The sequence below is a fragment of the Coturnix japonica genome, chromosome 8 (genome assembly GCF_054131305.1).
Source record: "Coturnix japonica strain WE chromosome 8, WE-NBRP24, whole genome shotgun sequence".
NCBI lineage: Eukaryota > Metazoa > Chordata > Aves > Galliformes > Phasianidae > Coturnix > Coturnix japonica.
The window spans coordinates 13,167,386-13,181,915 of NC_140670.1; the positions used below are offsets into that span (position 1 = coordinate 13,167,386).

The 14,530-nt window shown below is 36.4% G+C and overlaps 1 protein-coding gene and 1 long non-coding RNA gene across 50 annotated transcripts in view; one reads left to right on the forward strand and one right to left on the reverse strand.

The window, feature by feature from the left end:
- Positions 1–11,144, forward strand: part of KCNMA1 (potassium calcium-activated channel subfamily M alpha 1) — a 409,269-nt gene extending 398,125 nt beyond the window's left edge. For 18 of the 49 annotated variants that reach the window (XM_085554236.1, XM_085554216.1, XM_085554217.1 and 15 more), the window contains 4 exons: positions 86–204; positions 1,616–1,840; positions 3,937–3,965; positions 9,422–11,144. In XM_085554236.1, the coding sequence (XP_085410362.1) occupies positions 86–204; positions 1,616–1,840; positions 3,937–3,965; positions 9,422–9,576 (528 nt within the window). In that variant the 3' untranslated portion in view covers positions 9,577–11,144. Of the gene's footprint in view, positions 1–85; positions 205–1,615; positions 3,386–3,936; positions 3,966–9,421 lie in introns of those variants that run through there. The other 31 variants (XM_085554238.1, XM_085554215.1, XM_085554221.1 and 28 more) reach the window with 5 other exon arrangements.
- The window catches only part of LOC146759951 (uncharacterized), a 135,595-nt gene that overhangs the window by 51,733 nt on the left and 69,332 nt on the right, over positions 1–14,530 (reverse strand). The gene's annotated exons all lie outside the window — the stretch shown is intronic.

The following is a 14,530-nucleotide window of genomic DNA, read 5'->3' on the forward strand; positions in this document are numbered from 1 at the left end:
TTTTTCTTTCTTTCTTTTTCTTTTTTTTTTTTTTTTTTCTTTTCCTTTTTCTTTTTCTTTTCTTTTTCTTTTTTTTCTTTCCTAGGATGGAGGCTGTTACGGAGATTTATTCTGTAAAGCACTGAAAACTTACAATATGCTTTGCTTTGGAATTTATCGATTAAGGGATGCTCACCTAAGTACTCCCAGCCAATGCACCAAACGGTAAGTTTGATCTTAGGACATCTCTTTCAGTGTTCTTCATACTTCTGGATGAGGATGACCTAATGCCTGTAAGAAATCTAAAAAAGATGGGGTTTTTTTGTTTGTTTGTTTTTTTTATAATTTTGTAGCAAGAGATAAATCTTTGAGTACTTTGTGCCAAGACCAGGTGAATTAAAGTTCTAGGTTTTATATGATCATCATTTCCTCCCTTAAAAAGAGGTTCCTCTGTTCACAGGCTGCATTTTAACTCTGGTAAAACTGAGGCTGAACTTGGTGCTTTAAACAGAATGGATACATTTCAATCTTTGCAACCCAAAGGCTATTTAGCAGCTCACTTGAAATGTGCACCACTAGAAATAAACACACAAACCCAATTCAGAACTATCATAGCTATATTATATAATCATTACTATTTCATTCTTTTCAAAAGCATTGGCTGGACATGGCAATAAGCAATAAGCAACACTGCATCCCACTGAAGTGGTTTCATCCATAATGATTTGGACAAACTGTGCAGAAAAAATGATTTTCAGTTTACATTTACTCTGTACTTGCTTTATTTGGGATTATTAGTTGAATTAATAAGTGACTGCAGTCCTTGAAGCAGTTAAGCCAGATATCTTGCCAGCATTGAATTTGAAAAGAGCTTGTGTGTTTCAGGATTCTTACTCATTCCTTTCTTATAAAGAAAGTTCCTATTGCCTTGTTCACATACAGTGCTTTTTATATACATGAAAGATTTTAGCCTTAAGATCTAAAAGCCTTTCCTATCTTTGAAAGAGATTTGGTTGCAGGTGGGATCATTGAGATTTTCAAAGGTTTTTTTCAGACCTGTATATGTATATTTACCAAGAAAAGATCCTCGGATTTCTCTTTATTAATTCCCTTTGAGGTCATGAAAATGACCACAAAGCTGAAATGAAGAAATAAATAACTTATAAATCTTTGCTAACTTGTGTTATGCATAGTGGTAATACAAAAAACAGTTGACGTTATTTAAATAAACATAGAGTAAGTATATACTTAAATATTATTGCATTTAAAATCCAGCTTTAAGTGACACTGCTGGTAGGTATATTGTTTTTTCTATCAGTATGTGAATCTATTTAGTAGAGTCACTGCATTTCAATGCAGCTAGGGAAAGGAGGATAAGCTATATGCTGTGTTCTCAGAAAAATCAGGATGTGGTTTCCTTGGAGAACATCCTACTCAGTCAATATGTCTGTTCTACACAGCAAACATTCAGAGTGATATCTGACATGAGATGGCACTGAAAAAAAACATGGTTATTATGTGAACTATAATCAAGTACACATTCAAGAAGCAGAAAGCTGTATAAATGTTCATGAGATAACATCTCTAGAAGGAAGTTTTGTTTGAAATCTAAACATTCTTCCCTCTTTCTTTGCAGTTATGTTATCACAAACCCACCATATGAGTTTGAGCTTGTGCCGACAGACTTGATCTTCTGTTTGATGCAATTCGACCACAACGCTGGCCAGTCCCGGGCCAGTCTTTCTCATTCCTCCCATTCTTCCTATTCATCCAGCAAGAAGAGCTCCTCAGTTCACTCCATCCCATCAACAGCAAACCGACCGAACCGCACCAAGACCAGGGATTCCCGGGAAAAACAGAAGTATGTGCAGGAAGATAGACTTTGATATGTGTATCTGCTCCCACTGTGTGTGAAAATTGCATTCACCACCCATTCTCCCCAATTAATGTTTCCAACAGTAATGTTCCCTGTTTTCCCATGGAGCCCTCTTTTTTTGTACACATATTTTGCATATGTATGACAGTGTGCATGTGATTGTCATTTTTATTTCACCACCATAAAACCCTTAAGCACAACAGCAACAAAGCAGACGGACCAAAAGTTATTTATGATACTAGGGGAGAAAAAAGTCCAAAACCAATAGGCACACTGAAAACATAAATAACTCACTGCAGTTACCTACATATCAGAAAATATATTTAACATGAACACTTGTTTTTGATGTTAAATTTACACAAAGAAAGTCATTTAGTGCAGAAGTTTTGACATATATTGCAGTAGCTTTTTATAACTGTATTTACAGGAATTGCTACATTTATTTGAAGCTTATTAAATTAACCTATTGCCAAAAAAAAAAAAAAAAAAAAAAGCCCACAAAAACAATAACACGCCTACTGCTTTTTCATTCACTAAGCTTAAATTGTATAGGGCTTATGCTCTTTGTATAGATAATTGTTAAGCACCTGCTGTATACCAAAGCAATATCAGGGACTTTTCTGCTTCTTCGAAGACTTTCTCTAAAATACCAGCATTTTGGAGATAGTGTTTTTTTCCCTGTAACACTGACGTTGTCTGGGCATAGAGTTGTAAAACTCCAATGGTTTAATTTAAGTTTAGGAAGAGTCTAATTACATATTAAATTATTATTCTGTCTATTTATACTGCCACATGAATAGCTATATTTTCTTTTCACTTTTGACATTTGGGATAAAAAGCCATATGTATCATAAATATTGGATGTAAGTCATTAAAAATTGCCTTGCTGGGGCTTTTACATCTTTAAAAGGTGAATTAGTCACCTTATGTACAGAATAAATAATGTTCAGAAAAGAGCAAGCATTTTTCTATGCTTAAGTATCAGTTCCTGGGGGACTTTATTCCTTTCCCCAGATGGTAGTTTAACTTTTCAAAGTTAGAGTGGTGGTATAAATCTTCCAATGAGAGTCCTAATGTGCAAAGATCCTCCAGAAATCCTGAGCCATGTTTTAGCCAGTTCTTTTCAGCAGGTGTGTGCCAGTACACGGTAAGCAGGAATACGTGGAGGACAACTGAGTGCCTTTAAGATCTGTGAGTTTCCTTCCCATTCGGGAAGAAAAAGTGCTGTGCCAAAATGGCTAATGAATGATCGGAACAAGAGAGCTGGGGTGGAAACATAAACTGTACTGGAGCATCATGTCTAGGCACTTGTGTATTCTCACCAATGACTCACCCAGCCAAACAGAGATTGTTGCAGGGAGTTACATAAAGTAGATGAAAGAAACCTATCCTAGGGAGCCACAAAAAAAAAATGATACTTGAGGTTTATCTTTTTTTTTTTTAATTTCAAATGCCAACCTTCTGAAATCTATAAATAGTTGTGGGTTGTGTGAAGAAGTTACCTGGGTGAGGGGTAGGAAGGCTGGGAACCCATGCCACCTTCACTGTCTACCCAGCAATAAAGTCTGTGGAGAGACAAAAAAAATGCTTGGATATGGGAGTGATTAGCATTGTATATGCCAACCCAGACAAGGTGCTTTTATGGTTAGTGCTGTTTTTTACCTTCCCCTTCCCAAAGCATGATAATTTTTAAGATTTGCTTGCTGTGTGAATTGACAATGAAGACAAGCACTTTTACTGACAAAACCTGTAACCATAGAATTGGGCTGCAGAGAGCCACTGCACAGTGTTAAGCATAACAATTGGAATACAGTACATATGTATGTGTGCATTCAAATGCAGCTGTAAGTCCTGTCAGTGAAATATGTTGCAAATTTTGGTTGCTCCCCTACAAATGAATGTATTACAGTTGCTCTTCATCATAAAGACAAATTCATGTTTTTCTTTTTGCAAAGAAAGTTACCATGTTTTGCCCTGAGAATATTTATTTCTACAAGGATGTGCCAGTTAAAGTGCTCAACAGGAAATACGACAATTTAAAAGCATTGTAAAACTTACATAGCTTACTTCTTTTTCTAAAGTGCAACAAGGATGAATAGAATGGGCCAAGGTATGACAATTAATGGTTCTGCATGACCTAGCAACTGCTGTGGGTTTCCTCCTATAACTTTGTCCTTGTGAAAACTTGTGGAATTAAACAAAAAAAAGTAGTTAAAAACTTTCTTCAGTTACTGGTTTGTTTGTTTGGTTGGTTGTTTTTTTTGTTTGTTTGTTTGTTTGTTTGTTTGTTTTTGCCTTTTTTTTCCCTCCAAACCAGAAGTAAAACTGGCTGCTGCTGCTGCTGCTGCTGTTGCTCAACCCTGTTTTATTTTTTACCCTCTCATCAGCTTGCCTTTCTGAATGCACGTGTCCTCTTCTAAAGAACAAGGTTCCCACTCAATGAAGATGCCTATCCTGGTGCAGACATTAATTTCTCATTCCTCATTCCAGTTCCTTTCCTCCCCTCTTTTTTCTCCCATCCTCCATGTATGTTCATTAGCATCTTTTTGTGTTGGCAATATTGACTGAAGATAGTGGAAAGCAGTTATGCATTTTGGAAGAATGCTAATGGCCTTGACACCAAAATGCTTTCCCATTAATGTTTTATCTGTTTTCCATTTAGTAGAGGAAGGAAGGGTGTTAATATGAAGCCAGTTGTCATCTACTAAATGATAATGATTTTATTAAAAAATAATATTTGTGTAAATGTGCAGCTCAAGTAGGAAACATATTAACAGTCTACATTAAAGAAATAACTTGTCTACTTTGTGAGCAAAAGAAGATGAATGCCTAATATGGGTGTAAATCTAAATTATCTAGATTGTTCTGAAATTTAATTTTCTTCTGTCTTCTGACCTTAAGTCTGCAGAATTAGTTCTTACTTTCAGTTATTCTGTGAGCAATTTTCACATTAAATATAGTTATACAGACCAGATATTTGTTTATTGAAGAGATGAAGATGTTCTGCCATGGATATACTGATGAAATTGGAAGGCTGGTCATTAAATGTGGAGGTTCTGGCACACCAACAGGCTATTTGGCATGGGTTCCCACTGGTGGAGTCAGCCATTTTCCATCATGAAAACTAGAATTTGTTTTGCTACCTTAAAAACAGAAAACTCAACAAAAGCAAGTTCAGAATAGTATTTTTGTCCTGAAATGTTAGCTGCCTTGGACCAAACTAAAGCCCCTGACAGGGAGCAAGAATAATTTCTTCTTTCTCTATTCCTACAAATTACTTCCTACCTACCTCATGTAAAATATTCATCTGCTAAACAAGAACTTCAAAGTAGGTGAAGAAAATTTTATTTTTCTAATACAGGAAGAAATTGTAAGGGAGAATTTTTGGCTTGGTTTTGAACAAGGGGCTTATTTGTGGGACAAGCCAAACACGTCCCTGTCAGCCTCATTTGAAACTGATGTCATGAACTAAAAAAAATATGAATCCCTTTTAAAATATCTGTAAGGTAACCTGGAATTATGGTGAGAATACAGACTCAGTAAAATTTGCATCAACTTTAGCTGGTACTTTCTTTGCCTCTGCCCTATTCAGAAGGTGTTTCACAGTGGCATTTATTCAAATGTGGTTACTCAGGCCAGAATTTTTAAAGAACCAGGGCAAATAAAACCCCAGCTGGTTGAGAGAATGTTATAGACATATTAAATAATCCGTATTTTGATCACTTTATTTTTAATTATTAATATTCTTATGCTGCAAGGAAGTCTTACACAAGCAATTAGCACTTAGTTATTTTTTTTTGTGATGCAAGTATGAAGCCCTGAAGACCTCCATGAATGCATATGGGTACCAAGAACCCACTGCAAATGCAAGTGTATGTCTGAGAGGAAGGTAATTGTTTTCTGCTTTGTGATACTTTTGAAGTCACTTAGACATTCCAGCATCTCTCAAGTGATGGTGTCAAAAGGAAATCCATCAAATAGTGGACTTTTAGCTCTCTTACTGAGCTCTATTAAAAAACAAAAACAAACTAACAAATTAAAGTCATTGATAACTAGGCTTGTTCTCACTGTAACGTATGGTAAAGGTCACTATGCATGTCCCAGAAAGGAGAAGAACAGGCAGGACACAACAGCCAACTACCCACATTGTAGTGGATAAATCAATACTTGAAGTCTTGATTAAGAAAAGAAACAAAACAAAACAAAACAAAACAAAAAAACAACAACAAAAAAAGAACAGAAAAAAAAGGAAAAAAAAAGTCTTGATTTTTAAGGAAAAAGTTTATTTTTAAGATGTGTAAAGTTCTCTACTAAGACTTTGGCAGACTGTGAGCATAACAAAAAAGACTTAGAAGTGTGTAAGTGATTCAAGAAGGATATTTAGTAACTGGGAGCAGAATACGTCAGTAGTAAATATGGGGAAAGTCACTCCTCCTGTTTCAAAGGTAAGTATAGTGAGTAATGGACTTCCACAGGAATTTCATCATTATATCATTAAGGATGATTTGAACAGTAGAAGAAGGACAGGAAAAGTGAAACATCAGGTCCAAGCACTGATGCAGAAGACAATAGTGCCTGGATTAAGGTTTCATCACTGGCAAAAATAAATTTAAAAAGCAAAAGAAGTCAAAGAAAATAATCTACAGGTTTCTGCATTTACTAATTATCTTCTGTATTTATTACTTGCCAGGTGAAGGCATGAAGATGGTGTCAGTTTCTAAAGATCAGCTTCCTGGACATGAGTTTTATTGTAAAGATTAACATATAATTATCTTGTGTTGCAGTTCCAGGAAAAGCAAGTGCTTTTCACTTGCTGCACAGCAGCATACTGCAGCTCATCCATAGCACCAATGCAGTTCTTTCCTTCCTTGCTATAAGACTGCATGAACTTGCAGCAAGTTCTGTTTGTAAGGAAAGTTTGTGCACCATACACTAAGAAAGAAACTGGAAATAAAAGTTCACAGTGCTTAACTTGCCTCAAAATGATTTTAAACACAAACCATTAGAAAAATGTTAGTTTGAAATTGTTTATGTGATCTTGCAAGGCTTTTAAAACATGATAACCATCACACTTTACACCTCTCTGAAAGGTTAGTTTAATCGTAGATCACATAAAATTGGTTTTCACAAATGCATAATGGTTCATGTGTCACACTTGAACTAAATGGTTTTTTAAATGGAGCTGAAATTATTTTGATGTGTACACATTCCTAGTTTTTTTCCTATAACCTTTCTTAAACCAGCTCCCATCAAGAGCTGTTCCCTTAAAGTCTGATTAATAATTCAGATGTTCTGATGACTTTAAAAGATCTATGGAATTGAGGCTTTTTTTCTTTTTTTCTTTTTTTCTTTCTTTTCTTTCTTTTTTCTTTTTTCTTTCTTTTTTTTTTTTTTTTATTTAACTGCTTGACAAAAAGATAAATGAATGTAGAAAGAAGCAGTAGGAGTCTGGCAAGCTGTAGATCATCTCTGAACAGATTGTAACTTTATCATTCTGTCAGGAAGAATAATTTAGAGCACTTAATCAGTTAGCTTCAGTGTGCAGGATGTAACATTATGAATTCCTATCGTCCAATCTGTTCAAATCAAAGGGAACTTAATTATAATAGGTAAGAGAGAGAGAGACGTGGGAAAGAAAACATTGCTCAGACTCAGGCAACTTTATGCAGGTAGAAAAATATTTACCTTCATCCAGAATGAGTAAGATATTTCCAAAAGAAGAAAACTATATTTTTGATAATGACAGGAAAAGCATTACAGTCATTCTACTTCAGTAATTCACCATTAATTAATGATACAACTCCTTTCTATAGTTTTTAAAAATTATTTTAAATGCATAAGCTCAGATAACAAATATGTCAGTAAAAATAATGGATTAGCTTTCCTGAGTTTGGGGTTTGTTGCTGGGTTTGAAGTGTTGCAACTTGATGCTTCAAGTGTCTGAGTTTAGTGACTCTGGAAATTAATCCACTTCTTTAGAGCCCTAATTTTGCAGCTAGTTGCTTAAAGTTGCTTATTTTTACATATCTGTGCCTGGATAGTTGTTGCTCTTCTTGCTCTTCCAATTTCTGTTTCTAAGACCAGCCCCCTAAGGAGAATTTTGTTTTTTATTATTTATTTATTTATTTATTTATTTATTTTTAAATAAAGGAGCACCCCTCCCACTCTTTTCCTGATTCAAGCCCAAGCCCAGAGATAGCAGCATTTCAGGGGTAAGCTGAGGTGCTAGTTTGTGTTATTTAGTGAAACAGTGAAGCTGCCAAAGCATTCTGAGTTTCCCACTGGGATGAGAAGTATTGCATAAATGTAAGTACAGCCACTCTGTTGTGGCATACATTGAATATGGCACGTAACAATAAAAATGCCACAGCTGCAGAATCCCATGCCCAGCATCATTTGAGCTCATTGCTCTGCACACCTGCCTCTGGAAACTGGATAAGGGGAGAAAGAGAGGTGGGTGAAGGGAAACCCTGCTTACAATGTATCAAAGAAGAAGCACCTGATGATCATAAATTGCGTGAGGATGAGGAGTCTTTAAGTACTCAAATCTTGCAGAGCTACATACCTACCATTAAGGAATGGCAGCAGCGTTAGCACTAGCTTAAGGAAATCATTTTTTCGTTTGTTTTGTGAATTTTGTGAAGCTTTTGTCCATACCTGCATTAAGAGCAGTGGCTGCAATCCTATGCAGTGAGAGAGTAGCTGCAGTGTCATAATCTCTCCTGCCTCCTAACTTATCCCAGAGCCATATCATAAAGTTCTTCCCATGATGATGGAAACATGTTCTAGCCAAACATACTGAAGGACCGGTGGCCCCACTAATATTTAATTAAATCCTTGCTTCCCGTACCTTGCTGTCATGTATCACAACAAATCTGTTCAGGATTGAGCCCTTACCACCTGCATCACCAGGTAGGTTGCATCCCCATGTGCAGGGCAAAAACTCACAGCCAGGTTGCTCAGTAGTCACACCACACCCATGCCATGTCCTCTGGCACCAGGGCCTGTGGGACATCTTCCAGGTCTTCCTCTGCATGAGAGTGAACACCTCCAGGCTGAAACGGGTCAGAGAAGCTCCCCAGCTTTTGGGGTATTTCTCTGTACAGTACTCACATACTCTTTTCTGCACAACCCTTACCCCACCTGCTCTCCCTGGCTTCTTAGTTTAGCCTTTTATTTGTACTTTTTTTTTTTGTTCCCCCCCCCCCCCCCCCCCCCAATAAATGAAAAAGAGCATTCACTTGAGCATGAAAACAAAAAGAACCCTCTCACAACAAGCAAACTGCCAGTTTTGTTTAACTTCTGTCAAATGTGCAAATGTGCCATGCTCCATCAATAAAGAGTATTTTCAGAGGTATTAATCTAATGCACTGTATTGCTATTAATTAGTTAGTCAAAGTCACTTTCTATTGATTGCCTTTTCTCTATAAACTTTAATGACTGCTACCTCCCTCTTTTTTTTTTCTTTTTTTTCTTTTCTTTTTTTTGTTCGTGCTTCTGTGTGCTTCACTAATTAAAATTCTTATTTTCCCTCCTTATTCTGTCTCTACCCATTTTGCTTCTTAGCAGAAAAGAAATGGTTTACAGATGAGCCGGATAATGCCTATCCCAGAAACATTCAAATCAAGCCCATGAGCACCCACATGGCCAATCAGATCAATCAGTACAAATCGACAAGCAGCTTGATACCACCAATCAGAGAAGTTGAAGATGAATGTTGACTCCTTCGAGGCCAGAACTATTTTTTAAAGCCTGACAAACTTCATGAATGGTGATGTGACATTTGTTCCTCTTACATGCTGAACCACTGATGGAGAAGTTACGAAGGGCAAGTGTAATGGAAAAATAAAGTAGACAGAACTTTGTTTGTCTGCCTTTAATATTGCTTCCACATATTTTGGAAACTATTTCATTTATAAATGAACATAATCAGAGATAGTCATGTATATCCTCTAGCATTTTAAATTATTTTTATTTATTAGAAAAAATATTTTTTTTCTTTTTTTTTTCCATTGTTGAGTATTTTCCCTTAAAAAATCTACAAACATGGCCAGACTCCTAAGAAATATTAGAAAAACCACCACACCTCAGTCTTTGGCTTAAAGGAGAATGATGGTCACAGTAATAAGGACACACATATAATTAAGGGAGACAAAAGATAGATTTAAAAATAAATAAAGGTCCAACTTGTATTTTAGTAAATCAAAAAAAAAAAAAAAAAAAAAAAAAGCAGAAAATAATAGTTCGCCAACTTGTTTCTTTACTGGAGGATGTGTATTTTGTTCAGCATTGACACCAGCTCTTAATAAACTGAATTTATTTATTTTAAAAGTTGAAAGTCATATTTTTGTATGTGTAACATTCTGTTGAGATGTCCTTTGTTTTATTACCATAAATGACTCACCACCATGGCCATGGTCAGGTCCAGCCACCCCACACTTAGCAATCCCTGCAGAAGGCCTGCGTCCTCTATGACACTAAGCATAGCAAACACCACCCTGAGCCAGGGACATGGCAAGGTGCTCCCAGGCAGCACTAGTTATAAATGGCAAACCTGGCAATTCTGTGCTGCCTGTCGGCCATCAGCTGTTAGTAATTCCAGGCAGTTCCTTTTCCTTTGTCATCTATTACAGTGTTTTAAGGCAGGGTGCATAAGCAGTGCATGAATTCATAAATCATATGCTTTCTCAGCTATCATATTTTGTTGTTTTCTTACTTCAAAAGTGCTGATGGTCCCATATCTGTCTTGCTTATCTGACTTAAATGCCTCCTGATCAGCCATGATCTTTATCTCCAGACCTTTCGTGATAGCACACATCTCAGTGGGATGCACACTGAGGTTCCTTTGATAAGTTCAGGTCAAATTAGAAACATCTGGCTTAGCTTTAGTTTCACAACCTCTCAACATAATGTTATCAGTTGACTCTTGTACCAAGCAACATCATATTTTAACATGTTTTCCCCTCCTTTATTTTGTTCTTTCATTTCACTTTGCTGGGATACCAGATATAAAAGTACAGAAATAACCAAATCGAAGTAAAAGTAATGAATGTATCTATAATGTTAACTTGCAAAAGGCCTTTGACAGGTGCCTTTTGTGTCAGCAGTTTCACAGAGTTGCCAACAAGCTTTATAGCCATCAAAGATGTGATGTTTCATATCTGTGTTGCAGTATCTATTCACCCAAGCATTTGATGTTCTAAATGATTCAGTAATGCTCTCTATATCTCAGATTAGCAACATCTGACACAACTGTGTGAATAATAAAAAATAAAAAGTTTTTTTAAAAGGCTGTGCTACTGAGGATTAAAACAAAATCCTAGGACCCAATCATCAGGAAAAGCAAATTTTCATTGTTCAAGTCAACTTGAGGCTTTGTAATTTTGCAGAACTGTGAAATACCACAATAAAACACACCATGGTATTTTTTATCATTAGAGAAGTATCGGTGAATCAAACAAATAAAAAGCAGATGATACTAATTTATTGTGAAAACAATTATGTCCACTATATAATCCAACATTTAAGCTAGACTATCTCAGCTTCAATGTTTGTCCACTGGCTGCGGTACAAATATAGCCACACTACCACCTAACAGGCTTTATTCTGGAGTGACTTCTTGAACTGTGATTATGTTGTCGTTACATTTTGTAGCTAGTTATCTGAACACAAATAACAGAAATTGTTATACAGTATATGTTAAATTGGATTGTTTAGGATATTTCACTCTCCTGCAAAGAAACAAAACAATTTAAGCATCCAATTATTTAGACCATGGTTATCATATTTCACATTCCCAAAACAAAAGACAATTCTTGTGAGTTCTTCCAATCTATGCCACTTGAGCTGTTAACATGCTATAATTTGCATCCAATTTCTGTGTTGGGTCACGTTAAGCCTTTACTTTGAAGTCAGTGCTCCTTTTTCATTTATGAACTGCATTCATATTAAACACTAAAAAAAGCTGGTCCTCCATACAGGAGAATTTCTAAAATTTATGTTTGGCTTCCACATCTGTATACAAATTATCTTTTTTAGAAGACTGTTGTTTAATTGTATGTATACTTTATCACGGTGCCATTTCTGGATATCCTTCCTTCAGAAGTGAGTACTCAAATTATAAAATGCACTAATGAATCAAACACAACTGTCCTAGATCACTAAGGTTTGTGTGTCTGTCCAGTTTAACTGTCATATGTCAAAATGCCATGCTGCCATCTGTACACAACTAAAGGACAAGCTCTGATCACTCTATATGTAAAGGTAGGAAGATAGATCAATAAACAAAGAGCAAGAAACAGAGAAACACAGGTACAAGTACTCTTTTTGCACTTCCCATTTGTAGAAAATCTAAGAGTAATCATTGATCTTTACTTTCTCCTCTTCTTGGTGATCACAGACTCGGGACTGGATTCTGGAAATTAGGTGGAGGAATTAGTAGGAAGCCCAGTGGAAATCTTTTGCTTAGAGCCATTAAACATCACAACAAAGTCAGCACCAGTGCTTGGAAATATTGTATTAGATCAAGGCAAGTGGCTGGGAAAGTGGCCTAAGTGATAGGTGACAAGAAACATGATGACTGATAGCGAAATAAATTTTTGAGCCTCTTAAATATTTCTTACCTTCTGTCAAACAAGAAGAGAAAAAAATGCATTTTAACTTTCTCATTAATTGCATGCATGATCAATCCAGGCTAGACAATTTTTTGTAAATCAGGTATTGGCTTATGTGTGCACATGTGAGCGTGTGTCTGCATATGTACTTAAATATATGTGTTGACATATATATCCAAGTATGTACACACATTTGGGGTTTGTTTTAGCCTTTGATACCAACCAGAATTGTCATGAGAAGCATGGTATTATATTTTATGGAGGGGTGAGGTGAAGACATACACAAAGTAAAAGGAATTATGTTATTTATGGGCTACCACGTGGAGAGATTGTACCGACCAGTCTTGCCTGGTTTGAGCAAAGAGAAGCTGTATGTTGTTTGCTTATATACTGGCATTGCAGTGGCAGCACACTGCTGGCCCTTCCTCACACATGCACATGCTTACCTGCTTGCATATGGCCTGCAAACCTACAGGACTCTGTCTAGTATCTGGTGTTTTAATTCAGCCCCCAAAGCTTTGGGCAAAGCACCATGCACATCCTCCAACATCAAGCATAGCAAACATGAATGTGGAAAAAAGATGTTCAGAGCCTAAATGTGATGTTTAAGGCCCTGATGTGACTGTTTTACTATTGCTTGTAAGGTGATGGATACACAATATATTTATTGGGAAAAAAAAATAAAAATTGCCTATAGAAAAATATAGAGAATTCAATTATAGAAGAAATTATGCAACCATTACCTCAAATGTTACAAAAACTTTCCAAAAATGTTGCCCATGTGTTGACAGCTCTTGTTTTTTCAACTCAGCAGCTCTGGTCAAACAGCAGAATGTGAATGTGGCTCAAAATACAAGCTTCTTTGTCCAGGGTATGGTCATGTACTACATGTACATGGACAAGGTCATTGTTCTGTCAATGATACAAAAAGACTCTGCAAGCCTTGCTGGCCTGAAAGACAAGAGCATGGCGGCGAGGAGTGAGAGTGTGTCAGTGAAATCCAGGGCATTCCTAGCTCATAGCTATTTCCTATTTATGTTTGATGGGAAAAGAAGCATTGCTTAATCAAGGTGAAGGCCATAGAATTAATGGTGATGAAGTCCCTGTTCTGCTTTATCAAGCCCCACAGATTTCTTAAAACAGGTGCTGAGCATTCATGAGCACACAGGTTGCTAAAAAAAGAAAGCTACACAATCACTAAAACATGCATGGGAAAAGGTGCAACTGTCACTGGCCAGACACAGAAAAGAGAAAATGTGGTTTGCATGTAATACACAATGAGACACTGCACCAAGAGCATCTAAAGCTTTATTACAGATTGATTTTTTTACAGATTGATGGATGGCAAGGAGAGGTAGTTTCTATTGGTGAGGTGTTTGTTTTTTGTTGTTGTTGTTGTTGTTGGTTTTTTTGCAAGAGCAAGGGGTATTGTCATTTCTTGAAGTCCTTATAGGGAAGGAGAAGGAAGGGAAAGTATAAGAATGTGTTCTCATTCACAGGGACTGTTTTTGTTGGGCTTTGTATGTGTGTGCATCTGTGGACAGTGTCTAGCCAGTACTGCAATAACTGGATGCATAAACTAATGCATGATAAGAGCAATAACTGAAAAATTAGGTAATTCTGCATGTCTGTTTTAACTATCTGTTCAGTCACCATTTAATTCATGAACTTGTAAACAACTTCCCTCTTAAAGCCTACTCGTGTGAACTCAGAAAACAGAGCAAACACATGGTCTCAACATGAAGCATGTTCAGAGTGGCTCTTGAATAGCAATGTATTTGAAATGAGCAAATAACAAAGTTGAGATGTGGTGGATTTCATTTTTTTGTTATCATTGTGAAATTCTTCGGGATCAATAACGTTTGTGTGTTCCAACTTTCATTTCAAGTTTAAAATGTACTTAAACAAAGCAACTAATTGTGTGAAAGGGGAAGAGCTGGACAAAGAGAAAAAACAAATCCTTCCTCTTAATTATAGTGGTCTGGAAACATCTGTCAGTGATAATAGCAGACACATGAAAAACAAACAAACAAACAAAAACCAACCCATGTCAGGTGAAAGG